Source organism: Dipodomys merriami, unplaced genomic scaffold, assembly GCF_024711535.1.
Source record: "Dipodomys merriami isolate MVZ:Mamm:240054 unplaced genomic scaffold, mDipMer1.0.p SCAF_378, whole genome shotgun sequence".
In the NCBI taxonomy this organism is placed as follows: domain Eukaryota; kingdom Metazoa; phylum Chordata; class Mammalia; order Rodentia; family Heteromyidae; genus Dipodomys; species Dipodomys merriami.
The window spans coordinates 916918-933654 of record NW_027205359.1 but is presented as its reverse complement, the minus strand read 5'-3'; the positions used below and the strand labels follow the sequence as shown (position 1 = coordinate 933654).

Genomic DNA, 16737 nt, shown 5'->3' with positions numbered 1-16737 from the left:
TCTACCACTTGAGCCACGGCTCTACTTCTGGCCTTTTGATGATTAAATGGAGAGAAGAGTCTCATGGAATTTCCTGCCTGGGGTGGCCTTGAACAGAGATCCTCATATCTGAGCCTCCAGAGTAGCTAGGATTATAGGTGGGAGCCCTCAGGGCCCAGCTATTTAGTCATTTCTTATCTTCTTCAATGTTGTTATAGCCATCTTTTGCTGTTTGTGGTGGTATTAGGAATGGAATTCAGAGCTTCTTGAACGCTGGGTAATCACTTTACTTCTGAGTTACACCCAAGTCCTGATTCAATTATTAATAGTACAGTGTGAAGATTTAGCTTTCATACTGTCTTGGGGTATCTGAAGGCTGTATTTAGGGGAAAGAATTTGGGAGGCTGAATATTGACAAGCAAAGCAGCAAATGCTAGAATGTACTTGGGACTATTTTGCTGTTTTAGTGGATGCTCCCTGGGAAGTCTTTTACCATCATGGCCATTTTTATTGGGACTCAAACCAAGCCCAAGTTTGAGGCTAGTCACTATCATACCTTCTGTGGGGTAAGTTCCCCGGTGTTCTTCTCTGTAGGTCTCTTCAATTCAGTCCAATCAAGAAATTTCTCTTTGAATAAAATAGTCTCATTGTGTTCTGTAAGTCTCCCAAATATCGCCCAGTCTGGCCGTCCTTGTCCTTTTCTGCAAGATCCGAGTAGGGAAGAAAAGAATCTTGACTACATGATAGACAAACTATGACAGAGGTGGCTCACCCAGGCAATCCTGCCCACTCAAGAGACTGAGATCTGAGGATCATGTTTCAAAGCCAGCTTGGGCAGCAAAGTCCACAAGACTCTAATCTCCATCTAACTAGCAAAAAGCCTGAAGCAATGGCGCAGTGGGCTCCATGGGAGAGCGCTAGCCTTGAGCAAAAAAAAAAAAGAGAAAAGATAGTACCCTTTAAATAACACACACACACACACACACACACACACAAACACACACACACACTCACACACATAGACTCATGCCTGACTATTGAAAAAAGTGGCATATTGAACAAATGACTTGCTTCTCCTTATTTTACCAAGTAAGTGATATTGTGTTGGTTTTAGCCTGGAGCCTTGTGAAGGTTGGTACTGAGAAGCTGATGTGCTTCAGTGCAACTGTGTGTGGTATGGGCTTCTCTTGCATTCTAGCAAGCTCTTCCTGGGGATGTCCCTGGGGTTGGCATTAGACCCTAGACTCTGCAAAAAGCTGAAGGTAGTGGTGTGACTTGATAGAGTACCAACCTACCAACCTTCAGCGAATAAACCAGGTGAGAACGTGAGGCCCCGAGTTCAAGCCTCAGGAACCCTGTGTGTGTGTGTGTGTGTGTGTGTGTGTGTGTGTGTGTGTGTGTGTGTGTGTGTGTGTGTGTGTGTCTGCGCACGCGTGCGCATGTGCACACACACAAAGAACACAAGGGATTTATTTTATTTTGATGCTGAAGATGCATCCTAGGGCAAGTGCTCACTAAGCAAGTGCTAAGCAAGTGCTCTACCACTGAGCACACCCCTAGCCCCCAACACAGGTAAATTAGAAAGAAGCAGAAGCTCAGGAACTGCGTTGTACAGAATGCACAGCTTTGAGAATTAACAGGCAGTTATTTCTTCCAAATCAGTGTTGGCTGTGAACTGGGACCAGGATGCCACTGTCACCTCAGATAAAGCAGCTGCAATGCTGTGCCCTGCTATGCCCTGGTCTCCAGTCCCCTCCTACTGATCAAGACCACAGTTTCTGGCATTATAAGCAAAAACACATGAAGGAGGCTGCATGTTTCGATGGAAGATGAGGATGAAGTACAGCATGCAAATATCCAAATGCCTCCATCTCAAGTCCCCAGTGGATCTCAGCAATCACATATCAACCATTAAGGAAAGTTTACAACTATATTGAAGGGCTATGGTCTCCAGGTCAAGAAATCTTTTTCTACACCTTACTCTGCAGACTTGCTATGAGGACTATAGACCCTTTTATAGCTTATTTTCTCTGGCTTCCACTTTAGAAAGCATCTCCTACATGAAATGAAGTGCATTGAGTAGGAGACTCACTGCAGAATGTAGGGTGTAGTACTGGTGAGGGGTCTTCATTTATAGGGTTTCCCAGGGACAAGGTACTTCTCCTTGGTACTGGGAATTGAACTCAGGGACTTGTGCTTGCTAAGTAGATGCTCTACCACTTGGGCCATACTTCCAACCCTGTTTTGTGTTATTTTCAAGGTAGGGTCTTGCTTCATTCCCCAGCTAGCATGGACTGTGATCCTCCTACTTGTGCTTCCCCATGATGCTTGGGATAACAAGCATGCATTGTGCTTAGTCACTGTACTGCCCCTGAACCTGGGATAACCGCTACCCAGTAGTAAACAACTAGCCAGTTGTAAAGATGGAGTCTCTTGAACTTTTATGCCTGAGCCAGCCTCAAACTGAGATCTTCTGATCTCTGCCTCCCAATAAACTAGGTAGTTTCCTCCTTTTTATATTTACTTATTTGTTTGTTTGTTGGTTGGTTGTAGGGCTTGAACTCAGGGCCTGGGCACTGAGCTTTTGTGCTCAAGACTAGTAAGTACTCTACACGAATGAATGAATGATTTTAGAAAGTAAAACTTAAATATAAACATTTTCCTGAAGACCAAAGTGTGAGACGTATCTTTAATTAACAGAAAGAAAGAAGAAAGAAGAAAGAAGAAAGAAGGAAGGAAGGAAGGAAGGGAGAAAGGGAGGGAGGGAGGGGAAAGGAAAAGGAAAAGAAAGGAAAGGAAAGGAAAGGAAAGGAAAGGAAAGGAAAGGAAAGGAAAGGAAAGGAAAGGAAAGGAAAGGAAAGGAAAGGAAAGGAAAGGAAAGGGCGAGCTGGAAATAGAGCTATGGCTCAAATGGCTCAAATCCAAGGATTGTAGTGAAAGAAAAGCTCAAGAAACATTTGTGAATGTTCCCAGGCCAAGGGAACATTTTTCATCTTATGAAAAACTGCAATCTCTGTTCTAAAGAGCAGCAGAGGGTGACTGGGAAGAGCTGAGGCTGGCAGAGGGAGTGTGTGCACGTGGGCTTTGCATGCGACCGCAGGTGTACCTGGGAATAAGAGGATTGCATTCTCCAGGGTCCAGAGGATTGATGTCACAGTTCTCATAGTCAAAGGTTCCGTTCCACAAGTGCTTTGCCAACTGAAATGCTATTTTCCGTTGGGCCAATGTGACTTCTTTTCCATGCCACACGTAAACTTCACTGCCAAAATCAAACACCAGGACCTAGGGAAATGGCAGAAAATGATTTGTCCACTTTGAGGATGGGCTGAATAGGAATCAGGTCTCTGGGGTCACTGAGCCAAGTAGTGAGGATATAAATCCTAGCAGGATAATCAATACAGAAAAAGGGCCTGAGACTTTGTCAGCCAGACTTCTCGTCCTGAAGTTCCAGCTTCATATTTCCTCTTCTGAACTCTCAAGCCACTTCAAACTTTTCATTAGGTGGGTGCTGGTGGGCTCATGTTTGTAGAGATCTGAGAGTGGTAGTTCAAAGCCAGCCCTAGTAGGAAAGTCCATAAGACTCTTATCTCTAATGAACCACCAAAATGCCAAAAAGTAGAGCTGTGGCTCAAGAGGTACTAGCCTTTAGTAAATAAGCTTAAGGATAGTGTCCAGGCCCTGAGTTGAATCCTTAGGACTGGCACAAAAAACAAAACCAAAAACCAAAAAGATATGTGCTTCTGATTAATAAGAGAGCTATTTGAATACACCTCCTAGCTTCTTTGTGTACCCGCTCTTCTCCCTAGGGCATGTGTTCATTCATTCACTTCATGTACACAGATGATTGCATACATATCAAGAACAAGAGTATAATATCTCTTCTCTTCTGTGCACAATTCTACCACGCTTAAGGGCAGCGATCTTACTACTCTCATACTTACAATACAGGCTTATTCCTAAGAGGTTGCTGAATGAGTACCGAAATATAATGCTAGTTCTCACTTCCACACCTGTGGGTTTTTTTTCTTTCTTTCTACTCTTTTTTTTCCCTAGAATATTTTCTACCTTCATTCCCAGCCGTCTAAGTTCTACTTAACTTTAAACTAGACTCATTTCATTTTCTGAGCCAGACACACTGGTGGTATTTGTCTGCAATCTATCGCTACTCAGGAGATTGAGATCCAAGGATTGTAGTTCAAAGCTGCCCAGGCAGAAAAGTCTCTCATTTCCAATTAACCACCAAAAAGCCAGAAGTGGAGGTGTGGCTCAAGTTGTAGGGTACCAGTCTTGAGCAAAAAAAGCCAAGCAAGGTCCTCAGTGTTTAAGCTCCAGTATTGGAACAATAAAATACAATGAAATAAATAAATGACTCTGCAGGGCTTAGGGTGTGGCTTTAGTGGAAGAGCCCTTGTCTTGTGAACTCAAGTTTTGAGGTTTATTTCCCAGCACTATAAAAATAAAAACAAAAATACCCAGCCAGGTACAGTCATTCATGCCTGTACTTTGGCTTTTTTTTTGTTTGTGTATAGACCTGGGGCTTGAACTTGGGGCCTATGTGCTGTCTCTGAGCTTCCTTTTGCTTAAGGCTAATGCTCTACCACTTGAGCCACAGCTTCATAGCTTGCTTTTTGGTAGTTTATTGGAGATGAGTCTCACACTTTCCTGCCCAGGGTGGCTTTGAACTGTGATTCTCAGATCTCAGCCTCCTGAATAGCTAGGGTTAGTTGTAGTTGTGAGCCATTGGCACATAGCTCATGTCTCTATATACTCAAGAGGCAGAGATTGGGAGGCTTATGGTTTGAGGTCAGTCTTTAAATTTTATTCCTCACCATTTCTTTTTTGATAACCTTTCCCCACATTTAAATGCTCATACATTCAATCTAGTTTTGGATTGTGTTTTCAAATATGCTTCTATCCAATGAAATTTGTATTTATTTATTTATTTATTATTAATATTATAATTATACAAAGTAAGGGTTTTCAGTATGGCATGTCCATTCACCCCTTATTACTCCTCTCTATCACCCCATTCTCTTTTCCTTTGTCCCTTCTTTTCTCTCCCTCTCCCTGGTTTCTTTTTAAGATAGGGTCTTACTACTGTAACCCAGCTTTGGCCTTGAACTCATGGTCCTGCTTCAGTTTCCTCAGTGCTGGGATTACAGACATGTACTATCATGCTTAGCCAAATCTCTTCCACTTGTTTTCTCAGCACTTAAGGCCATTGCAAGAGTAGGTAATTAATATTTACTCTTGTAAGAGGAAAAAACCCTACATTAATTTGTTAAGCCCATAACTGAAATACACATGCATCTATTATTCCTGAAACTTAACTGGAAAAAAAACCTTAAATCTTTTCAGAAAATTAGAGAGACAAGGCAAAGTAGTGTTTACATTTTGTCTAAAATCTGCACACCCTCAATGATCCATACTACCTCTGGACAATATTCGGGACTAGCTGTTAGAGCTGGAGCATCTATGCATCTACTGTAGAAGGCAGTAATGGTTTGAAGTCCCGCACAGACATCCTATAAGAGCTGAAGTGATGGACAATCAGTGAGAAAGCCAGATAACTTGTATTGGGCACTAACTGTCTGCTACGCTGGGCAGCTCTGGGAAGAGCGCTCTAGGGGTCTGTCCTGGTGCCTCTGACCTGGGGAGCACTCTCCATACCTCTCTGGACTGCAGGAGAGAGCACTTGGGAACTTTCCCCCAGTAGTCATCATCAGGCACAAGCTTATCCTCCATCAAACGGTAAATGCAGTTCGTTTCTATGATGGCTGTCTCATACAGTTCATCTTCCTTTGGGTCTCCAGCATCTGTGGAGTGAGAATAGTGCGAGAGCATCACATTTGACATGGTAAAGGAGCTAGTGTAGAAAGATGAACCAAGGGAGCTAAGACAGGATGTTGAAGTCTTAAGTATAGAAAGCTCTTACATTGATAAGTGGTTTGGCCACCCAGAAGCTTCCAGAAATCTTTGGCTGCATGAGTGTGTGTATTAATTCCTTCCTCAATGGTCTGGATATAGGTAGCTCTGCAGCCAAGCTCCCTCTTTGTCTGAATTAAAGTTGCTAGTTCTGATGCCTGAAAAGAGAGAGGAATGCAGTGACTGGGGAAGTAAAGCTGGCATGTACCAAGCACAGTGGCAAATGTCATAATGAGCAGAGAAACGGTTTGTGTCTGAGAGTCTTGTGACCACAGGGAGATTCTGGATGTTGGGTATTATCAATAAAGTCAAGAAAATGTAAACCAGGCACTTGTGGTTCACACCTGTAATCCTCACTACTCAGGATCTGAGGAACACAAAGCCAGCTGAACAGAAAAAGCTATAAAACTAGTTTTCAATTAACCAGCAAAAAGCTAGAAGAGAACCTGTGGCTCAAGTGGTAGAGTCCTAGTCTTGACTGAAAAAAGCTAAGAGTGAGCAGGAGGTTCTGAATTCAAAGTCCAGTACTGGCACAAAAATGAAAGAACATGTCATTTAGGGAATTGATATGAACAAGTACTAGTTCTTTAGAGCAAATAGTTTTTGATTTTTCATGTTCAATAGATCACATATGAAACTCGAAACAACTACCTACCCCCAGGAGATTCTCATACAGGTTTGTGGCAAAGTTCATAGGTTCCCAGGATAAAGGGTCTTTGCTTGGTGATGGTTCCTATTTTATTTGGGGCAGGAATAATCTAAAGCAGAACTAACTAAAGCATCCCAAATCAGTACGTCACAAAAGCTCAGGAAAAGTCAGGCTACCTGTCTCTTGTCACTTGAACAAAACATTAGGCATTTAGGAAACTCTGTAAGGATCAGATAGCTGTTAAAAATAATTGTTGCATAATGGAAGTGTTAACTAAAATATTTTGGTGGTCCATGGGTTTGAATTGATGTCATGCTTGCTAAGGTAAGATCCCACCACTTGAACCACAGCCCTCAGCCCTTTTTGGTTTCATTATTTTTCAGGTAAGACCTTGCTAACCTTTTTGTAGGAGCTGGCCTCGGACCATAATCCTATCTCCACCTTCCAAATGAGAAGACAGAGGGATGATAGTAGTAGGATTCTAGCTGCGATATAGGCACAAACCACTGCACCCGGCCCAACAAAAGCAGTTGTTCAGATACCCACCTTTGCCTTTTCGATGACATTTGCGAACTCTCCAACCCACAGAAAGCAGTACTGGGGAGACAGCAGAAGGAAGCAGTCCCCGCTGTTGAGTGACGAGGCGCGAGGCTCCACCAGCCTTGTTTGCACGTGTCTTCTTCCTGAACACAAGACCCAGAATCACCACTTTCTCATGGGGCCCAAGGCAGGTGGGAAGCATGGCAGTTATAGACTACCAATTCTAAAGGTTTTTGTTTACAAATATTAGTTCCCAAGTCTGCGTGGCATGCAGAGGGATTTAAGCTGGGCCACGTGATACTATTAGTGATTACTTCCCCTGCTTAATGTTGAACACCTCCCTTTTTAGGACTAGTCACAGTGTCACCATACAGCATGTGAACAGGTGTGTTTGTGTCTCACTTGCTGTCCATAGGAAGGGCATTCTCTTGATTTCATCCTGGTGCCCTCCTCCCTCTGGCTAGCATAAAATCTCTGCTCATCTGAGCAAGGAGACATGAATGGAGAGTGATCTGAGGTCTTCAGACTCATCTGGTGTCTGCATGGCAGTGTGGGGACATGGGACCTGAGGGACCAGAGGAAGTGGGAGCAAAAGCTGAGAGGCAGGAAGAAAAGAGACCTGACTCCAACTCCAGCTTTGTCACAAAGCACATGCTGTGACCACATTAAAGACCTCTGAAAGCCCCAGTGGGGCAGCATCTCTCCTGCCTCATGGGATTTGATTAGGTGTAAAGTTGTATTCTCAGAAAGCTCGCATGCTGGGTTCCTGACAGGCAAGGAAGGGTACAGGCAGGACTCCTAGTGGCACTAGACAGAACTGATCAATGCACAATGCCCCCTGAACCCCTGCTCCCGTCCCTGCCCCACCTGTGCTGCTCAGAAATACCTTTAATCTGTAACAACATCAGCTTTTTGTAGGGCACAGCGCTGTTGTTAGAATTCTGCTCTGTCAGGTTGACACTCCGCAAGTTGACATTGCTGAAGTTTTCCTTACTGGCTAAGCCTGCCAGAGTCACTTCGGAGAAGTTGGAGTTGGAGGACACTGGGTGAGAAGGAGAGCCAAGTAGAGGGAAAGTAAGGTGCTCATTGAATTGGCAATGTTTACAATCAGAAATTACTCCCAACCAACTCAGGATCTGTGCATTTTATAGTTATCTAAGGAGGAAAACGTACTCAAGCTTGGTTCTCTATGCCATCAAACACTTAATCACCGTCCAAGAAAACCTAACTGCAGAATCTGAGGTATAAACCACTTCATGGCAAGTGCCACGTGATCATGCGAACTAAAGTAGCAACATTAGGATAAACCAGGTGAGGAGCTCATTTGTTCCAATTCTACTGAAAGCTGTTATAACTGCTAACAACTTTCAGATGACAGGACTGTACACAATAGAACAATGAAACCCATTAAAGTGCCCTTTAAAAGTAGGAGAAGAGGAGAAAAAAAGAAAGATTAATAGGGGGTGAATTAGATCAAAGTACATTATGTGTATGTATGGAAATTTTATAATGAAACTCTGGTGTAATTAATAGATGGTAATTTATAGAGAAAGAGGGAGAGGAGAGAGGGAGAGGAGAGAGCGAAGGAGACAGAGAGGAGAGAGGGAGAAAAGGAGAAAGTGACTTAGCCATCTCATCTAAACACTGTATTTCTAAGAAAAATCTTGGGAAATTCGGTTTGTGAGTCTGTGGGAAAATACAAATTATAATAATATTCAATAATAATATTCAAATATCAAGATTCTGCATGCAGTCACCTCCACCAAAAAAACCACTTTTTTGGAACAATGGAACCCCACATTGTTAGATAAAAGCAGGGCAAGCTGGCCTTACATGGGAGTAGAGAGCCAGGTGCCCACTCCCTCACTCTCCATTCAAGGCCCATTCCAGCCCGTCCTACCCCACTTAATCCCCATCCTGACACTTGGCAGCCCTAGTGACCTCTATGTAGAATGGTTTGAGCTAAATCCTAGTGGCCTGTGAAAATCCCTGCCACTCAGGAGGATGAGATCTGAGAATCTTAGTTCAAAGCCAGTTCAGACAGGAAAGTCCATAAGATTCTTATCTCCACTTAACCACTAAAAAGCCCGAAATGAAGTAGTGTTGTGGTTTAAGTGGTATAGTGCCAGATTTGAGTGAAAAATGGTACGAAAAAGCACCCAGTTCAAGCCTCAGTAGGGGTATATTCACACAAAAATAAGTAAATTAAATAAAACTAAATAAAAATAAAAACAAGTAAAATAAACTAAGGAATGATTCGAAAATATTAGCTTAAAACTCTAGGATTAAGAACAGTGAGTTGAGATGTATTTCCATAGGAAATTCCATTGGCTCTTGAATAAGATGAAGTGAGAATAAATGTGTTTGGGTTCTAATAGGGCTGAATCTGGGGTGAACCACAAAATCCAGATGCATCTTTCTTCTTCAATCAGGATGATTTTAAATTGCTCAACTGAACAGATGGTCCTCCTTGACCCTGAAAATTTAGGCCCACATGCCTGTGTTTGTGCAAATTTACTTATTATTTAATAGATGTCATTTGAGCATCTTTTCTGGCCTTCACAAGGCAGAAAAACGAAGAAATAAGTACAACAAATGAATACCCTATGCCCAAGCAGAGAAGCAGGGCAGTGGTTCCAAACACTTACTCTTTTCCACCTTCATCCGCTTGGACTCCATGAAGGCCACATTCAGCCTCTGCTCCGTGTATTCCTGGAGGAGATCCTCTCTTGCCGCCAACATCTTCAAGGGGTTTTTGGAAGCCTGGACTCGGCGCTTGGGCCTAACTGCACGCTTGTGCTCTGCCACAGACGACGTTAATCTGGGGGCCAAGCAGAGTTGGGTTTTATGGCTGTAACACCAGCCACCCCTGGTTTGCCTGTGGATGTTGGACCCAGAGTAATGGGTTCCATAATAGCATTGCTTGATTTCATTATGACTACAGCATCTCCCACTCTTACTCACCTGACAAGAAATCATGGGATCTTGGAGGTAAAGGGAGATTCAAGCCCACTGAATCCAGGATGTCCCTGTCCCAGGAGCCCAGTTCACTTATGTCCATTGGTGTCTACTTAGTGGCTATCTAATGCTCCACGGGCAGCATGTCCTCCACTGGACAGCTGTAAAGGCCGAGGAACTGCTGTTTCACACCATGCCATGTCCCAAGCCTCTCTTTGGAAGGGCTCACCTGTGTAGAATGCTGCCCCTAGAATTCATATGAAGCCACTGGCCCTCAGTCCCACCCTTGCTGCTCCAGAACAACAGTTCTTTTTATACAATAGCTTTTCAGTTCCATCACCAATCCTCAACCGCTGGCCCCTGAGAGAATAACCACAATTTGTGGTTGTGTGTGCGTGTATGTGTGCCAGCACTGGGGCTTGAGCTAAGGGGATCTCCCTTAGCCTTCTTTTTGCTCAAGACTGGAACTCTTTCACTTGAACCACACCTTCAATTCCAGTTCTTTGCTAATTAATTGGGGATAGGAATCTTTTGAACTCACCTGCGTGGGATGGCTTCAAACCTTGTTTCTCAGATCTCAGCATCCTTAGTAGCTAGTATTACAGGTGTGAGCTACTGGTGTCTGACAATAACCACAATATTGAAGAAGACAGTGCAATACAAGGGCCTGAAAACCACCTGTGATTCCACAGGCACTCCCTTCACTACTGTGGACAGAAGAGCAACCTGGGAAGCTGGTAGGTCTAGTGATGAGACTTCATAACAGACCCCTGTTGCTGCCTGCAACTTCTAGGTACTTAGGTCTGTGAGCAAAAGTCTTGTTAATGTATAACACTGCCTCTGTGTGTATCTAAATGTACACATAGATGTTTAAATGACCATATAGAACAACTTAAACAGTGACATTTGGTGAGGAGAAAATTGAGAAATGGTTAAATAACCATTTTTTGCAAATACAAATGTCATTTGAAGGTGGGCAATGGAAAGTTGTTCTTTAAAGACAGGAAATGGAAACACACAAATTGAAATAAACTGAACAAATTAATAACATGTAAAAATGTACTAGAAGCATCTTACAGAAATTTTAAGATGACTAAACATACTCAGACAGTCACCCAGATGGGAAAGAACAGAGACATGGCAGGTGCTGGGTATACCCTGCCTGGCACATGACTCCTGCTTCTGGCAATGGCCTGGGGGCTTTCCTTGGAGAAATCCACTTCACCCTTCCATGGCCTGGATGGGAAGGATCTAGACACCACCATCTTCTGGTTCTTGGCTATAATGGATGGTTTAGAAGAACTTAGGAAGCTGGTAAAAATCGTTCTCCATTTTTTTTTGTGCCAGTAGTGGGGCTTGAATTCAGGGCCTCAGGATCTTACTTGGGTTTTTCACTACTTGAAGCAATGAAAAGCCAACCTGGAATTTCTGCTGGCTCTAGTGGAAAGCAAAGCTATGGTGCCCAGGTTGGCGGCAGGATCTGGAGCTGGATGCAGCCACAGCTTGACAGAGAGTGAAACTAGTTCATAAAGAAGAGAGGCCATGTTCTGATGGAGCTCTGGAACCTGAGATCTCACTAGTTTTCAGCATGTGAACCTGTAATCCTTCCACAACTTTCTTTTGCTGAAGGTAGTTTTTCTTAGGCATTTCTGTTTTTTGTTGTTGTTCTTGTTGTTGGTCGTGGGGCCTGAACTCTGGGCCTGAGCACTGTCCCTCAGCTCTTCAGCTCAGTGCTAGCACTCTACCACTTGAGCCACAGTACCACTTCCAGCTTTTTCTGCTTACGTGGTGCTGAGGAATGGAACCCAGGGCCTCATGCATGCAAGGCAAGCGCTCTACCACTGAGCCACCTTCCCAGCCCCTGCCTTAGGTATTTCTATGGCACTTGTAACTGACAGGATCCCAATACCACAATAACTTTTTTAGGTAGGTTTGTTATGTTCTTGTGGGAAGAGTCATTTTTGGACATCATTGAGAAAATTCTCAGGTCTACTGATTTTATACATTATAATAAACTAGGTAACCTCTCTACCCCTCTTGGTTTTCTAGCTATACTAATCATGTGTTCTTACCAGTGACACTATTTTGATAGAACAGGACAAACCTCTGTGACACACACAGTCTGGAGGATGTATATTTATCTGGCCAGAGCGTCAATGCGGCTGCAGGGAGATCAACTCCCATGAAGAACACAGTGACAGAGTTCCTGGCGGAATGATGTGGGGAAGAGAAGAAGGAAGTGTTCTACAGCAGACGAAAGACAGAGGCAGAGACTCACTTGGGTGCATAAGGGTCGAAAATAACATCGAAATCTTCATCTAACTCCACAGGACTTTTTGGGATGTTAGAATCCACACTGCGATAGAATTTGGCAAAGGTTTCGTCATCATCCAGCTTCATCACCTCCTTCACAGACTTCCCAGTGACAGTGAGGATCGTTTCTTGCATCCCACCGACTATCAATCAATAAACAATGTAAGAGGTTTTAAAATGTTTTTTTCAGACATGTGTATTATTATTATTATTATTATTATTATTATTATTATTATTACTTTGTCGGTTGTGGGACCTGAACTCTGGGCCTGGGCACTGTCCCTCAGCTCTTCAGCTCAAGGCTAGCACTCTAGTATTTGAACCACAGTACCACTTCTGGCTTTTTCTGCTTATGTGGTGCTCAGGAATCAAATCCAGGTCCTCATGCATGCAAGGCAAGCACTCTACCACTGAGCCACCTTCCCAGCCCCAGCATGTATATTATTGAAAGTCCCTGATTTAGTACATTATTCTGTCTTGGTCATAGTTTTGAAAACTAACAGCAAAGATTATAATAACAAAATAATTAGTAAAGCTACACTAAAAAGAAGACAATTTAGCATGAGGATAAGAAATCAGAATTAGGATATGGAGATTATAAGAAGCAAGTTTTTTTTTAAAAAAGAACATTTTTAGCTATTCATTATAAGTACAAATCACAATATGATAATACAGACACTTGGTCTGGTCTTACCTTTGTTATTTAGCCTTCTTAGAAAGGTTTCTAGCTTATCTAACTTCAGGTCTGATTCCAATTGCATATCTGGTCTGGCTTCAATATCTAATCAAGAAGAAAGCATCAGTAAGTGAGTGTTACTGAAAACTCAGATCAGAAGCTCACAGGCTATTGGGGACCACCCTAGTGATTACCTTCTAGGGGTTTGGACACTGGCGTAGTACCTCTTGACTTACTACACAGAGGAGATGAGACTGGAGTTATGGCAGTGGGTGATGCCAAGCCTGAAGAACAAATAACAGTGATACAGCACGTTAAAATTATTCTGGAAATTTCTAGGACCCAACGAATTAATCTCCATGAGTACCTTGTAGATTCTATAATCCATGCATGTGTGTGTATACTCAGCATATGTATCTAGTAGCTACCTTGACTATGCAGGGGCAACTGTAACTACTGATAGCATTTTATTGTTTCTAAAGATTGTGCACTCGTGAGCTGATATACCAAATATACAATAGAGACACAGGAAAACAAGCCCATGACATAAAAATGGAAAAAAGAGACTGCACCAGGCAATTAGAATGTACTTGGATGGAGTTAAAAGTTTTGAAGGCCCTTTCCTGGTGGCAGGGGCAACAGATGAAGCACAGTTGTCCTATTAGAGAGGAAGCTAATTAAGATCAAGCTGTGAGCCAGGCCCAGAGGACCACACTGTAATCCTAGTTACTCAGGAGGCTGGCATCTGAAGACTAAGTTTGAAAGCCAGCCCAGGTAGGAAAGTCGGTGAGACTTATCTCTACGTAAGCACCAAAAAGGCCCAAACTGGAGCTGTGGCTCCACTGTTAGAGTGTCAGCTGTGAGCAAAAAAAACTGCTCAGGGACAGAGCTCAGGTCCTGAGGTTAAGCCCTAAGACCAGCACATACACAAAAAAGAATAAGCTGTATTACATTAGCCAAAAGTGGTCCCTGGTATTGGGAGTTACAGAGACAATTTGGCCTTATGGGCCAAATAGTCACTAACGCAAAGAGCACTGGGTTTTTGGAAGAAAGACACAGGCGGGTGTATGTTACTCTGATTTTGTATTGCTGAGGATCGTACTCAACACTCCAAGTACTGTTCTCCTACTCTACCAAAAAAAAAAAAAAGGTGGTTCTGAGAAAGAATTTGTTGAAGTGTTCTTAGCAGGCTTGTAATCACTTCTGAAATCTACAACTGTCCTCGATTTCCAAATGGGAAAGTTTTGACTTGGTGGCAAGTTGAATCACACTTCATATTGCAGGCAGCCCCAAATGATTTTTATGAAATGTTAAGTAAGACTAGCACACGAAACCTATGCCGAAAAGATTCACCTAACACCGGGATGCTTAAAACTTCACTTTAAAATAACAACACCAACAAAACAGCATCTGTTCCAGACCACATCACCTCTGTGGGTGAGCACAGGGCACCCACAAGCTCACAGCGCATGTGCACTGGCTCTGACCTTTCTTCACCATTCTGCCGGCCACTGTGAACTGGGTAGAGTCATTGGCAGCGCCTCTGCCCTTGGTCTTCCATGCTTCCTCCCGCACTGTGATGAGCTGCTTCCTCTCCTCAATGGTCATCTGGCTCTCCCGACTTTCCGTGACCCGCTGTTTGCAAGAGAAAAGAAATAGAGGGAGATAGATTTAGTCTGTAGCATTCATGACTGAAAGAGCAGGTGAAAAAAACAAACAAAAAAAGAGTAACACATGAAGTTGCTCTAGAGTCTGGTCCAACTCAGTGAACTGTGGGCGCATGGGGAGAGTCTACATGCACTCACACAGACCACAATGAGTCTAGACCAACTCAGAACTGGATAGGAAGAGATGTCCATAAGATTCCTAAACTTGGCACACACCTCCCTTCAGCAGATTGTCATAGGGACAGCAAAGTAGCCAGGTTACCCATAGAAGGGGCTTTAGGCCACATCAAACCTAACAACTGAGGATGCAGTGCGCACAGACATAACATACATAGATACCATTTCTACTTAAAAGATGCCTTCAAATATTTCTAATTGCGCTGCTGAAAAAACCTGTTGCTTTCATTTCTAGGCCAATGGTGGTGCTCCTTTGGCCTGATGTTGGGAACAGAGTAGGTAACCAAGGGGAAAGGGGGGTGGAGAGGAACCTGAAGAGGACTCTGGACTGGGACTGGACCAGGATGACAAGGTTAAGTTGGAAAGTGACAGATAAGACTGAAAGCAATTGGGGTGAACTGGGAGGGAGGAGGGGGACAGGAAGGAAGAGTGTAGGTGAGAGTGTGGCGATATTGAAGTGGAACATCATGTTTCTTCCCCCTTCTTTCCTGCCACCCTACTTTGACTACAAACCCCCTCTCTGCATTAAGGCACAGGATAGGGCAAGAAGCAGGAGGGAGAGAGGAGGGAAGGACCAGGATAGTTAGGAGAGAAATGGAGAGAGGGAGAGAGAGGGAGAGAGGAGAAAGGAAGAGAAGGGAAGGGGAGGGAGGAAAGGTTGGTGGTGGGGGAGAAGACTACCGAGCTGATTCCGAGAAAGGAAGAGAGCGAATGAATCCTTCTAAGAGCAGGAAGAACTTCATCTGGAAGGCTACAAGGAAGTTATTCTTGGCACAAAGTCTCTGACAGCTGGCAATGGCCTCCTAGGTTTGCCCTTTTGCTTTTACCTAGGTATCTTCATGGCCCTGAGGGGCACCATTTCTACTAGGGCATTTACTTTTTAGTTGTGCCTAAGCCCTCCTTAATTCCTGTCAGTTCTCTAGCTGCTCTTCCTTCCTGAGGAATTTTCCTTGGATAAGAACTCATCAGAGATCCAAGTGATCCCAAGGCCTTTTCCTGACATGGGCCTAAGAGTGCCTTTGGTGGAAATGTATCCCCAGGGTTCAGTGGTTTTCTACCTCCATCACTTTCCTTCTACTACATGAGTTGGTCCCCCTCTGGGATCAACAGGAAGGGCAGGAAGAGAGCAGAGATAGTCACAGTTAATTTTCTTAATTATGATTATGGTCTTCCCAATCATCTAATCTTAATTATAATGACTTCCTTCGTAGGACTCTTCACCAGACCATCACAGCCGGAAGTAATTTTGAGATCCTTGGTAATTTAAATTAGGTTAAGAACCTTTTCCTAAAGGAATAGGATGACTAAATGAAAGATACGATCCTGGCTTCGATCTTTAATATGGTGGGGGAAAAAAGACATTATTAGGAGGAATTGACACAATATGAATACAAATGTGAATTAGACAAGCATTATGTCAATGTTACATTCCTCATCTTAATCATTGTATCACTGTATTGTGGACATGAGGGAAATACTTTGGCAAGTATACCCTAAAAGGAGCATACACATATACAACATATACACATGAATGCACACACATGATTTATGGAGGAAAGAAGAGAAAGAGCAAATGTTAATAATTGTTGGGCTGGGTAAAGAGTGCAGGAGGGTACCCTGCTTATTATGGAAACTTTCCTAGAAGTTTTAACTTTAAGCAATAAAGAAGTTTTCAAATATTAAAAACGAAAAACAACTATACATTTCCTATGACGGTCAAGAAGACCCTAATTTCAAGGAATACCTGAACTGACTTGCTGAAATGCCCTCACAAAATTCAAGAAAGAGAGAAGTTTCCACTGAAAATGGAGTTGAATCAAATCAATAAAGTACATGACTTGGCTTAAAATATT

General features: G+C 43.2%; 1 protein-coding gene across 16 annotated transcripts in view; it reads right to left on the bottom strand.

The window, feature by feature from the left end:
• LOC138804873 (supervillin-like) overlaps window positions 1–16737 on the bottom strand; it is a 137786-nt gene that overhangs the window by 18373 nt on the left and 102676 nt on the right. For all 16 annotated transcript variants that reach the window (XM_069989382.1, XM_069989384.1, XM_069989372.1 and 13 more), the window contains 11 exons: window positions 14528–14675; window positions 13235–13324; window positions 13059–13145; window positions 12330–12507; window positions 9742–9914; window positions 7980–8135; window positions 7100–7236; window positions 5915–6062; window positions 5650–5795; window positions 3086–3261; window positions 536–680 (listed from right to left, as the gene is read on the bottom strand). In XM_069989382.1, the coding sequence (XP_069845483.1) occupies window positions 536–680; window positions 3086–3261; window positions 5650–5795; window positions 5915–6062; window positions 7100–7236; window positions 7980–8135; window positions 9742–9914; window positions 12330–12507; window positions 13059–13145; window positions 13235–13324; window positions 14528–14675 (1584 nt within the window). The remainder of the gene's footprint in view (window positions 1–535; window positions 681–3085; window positions 3262–5649; window positions 5796–5914; window positions 6063–7099; window positions 7237–7979; window positions 8136–9741; window positions 9915–12329; window positions 12508–13058; window positions 13146–13234; window positions 13325–14527; window positions 14676–16737) is intronic.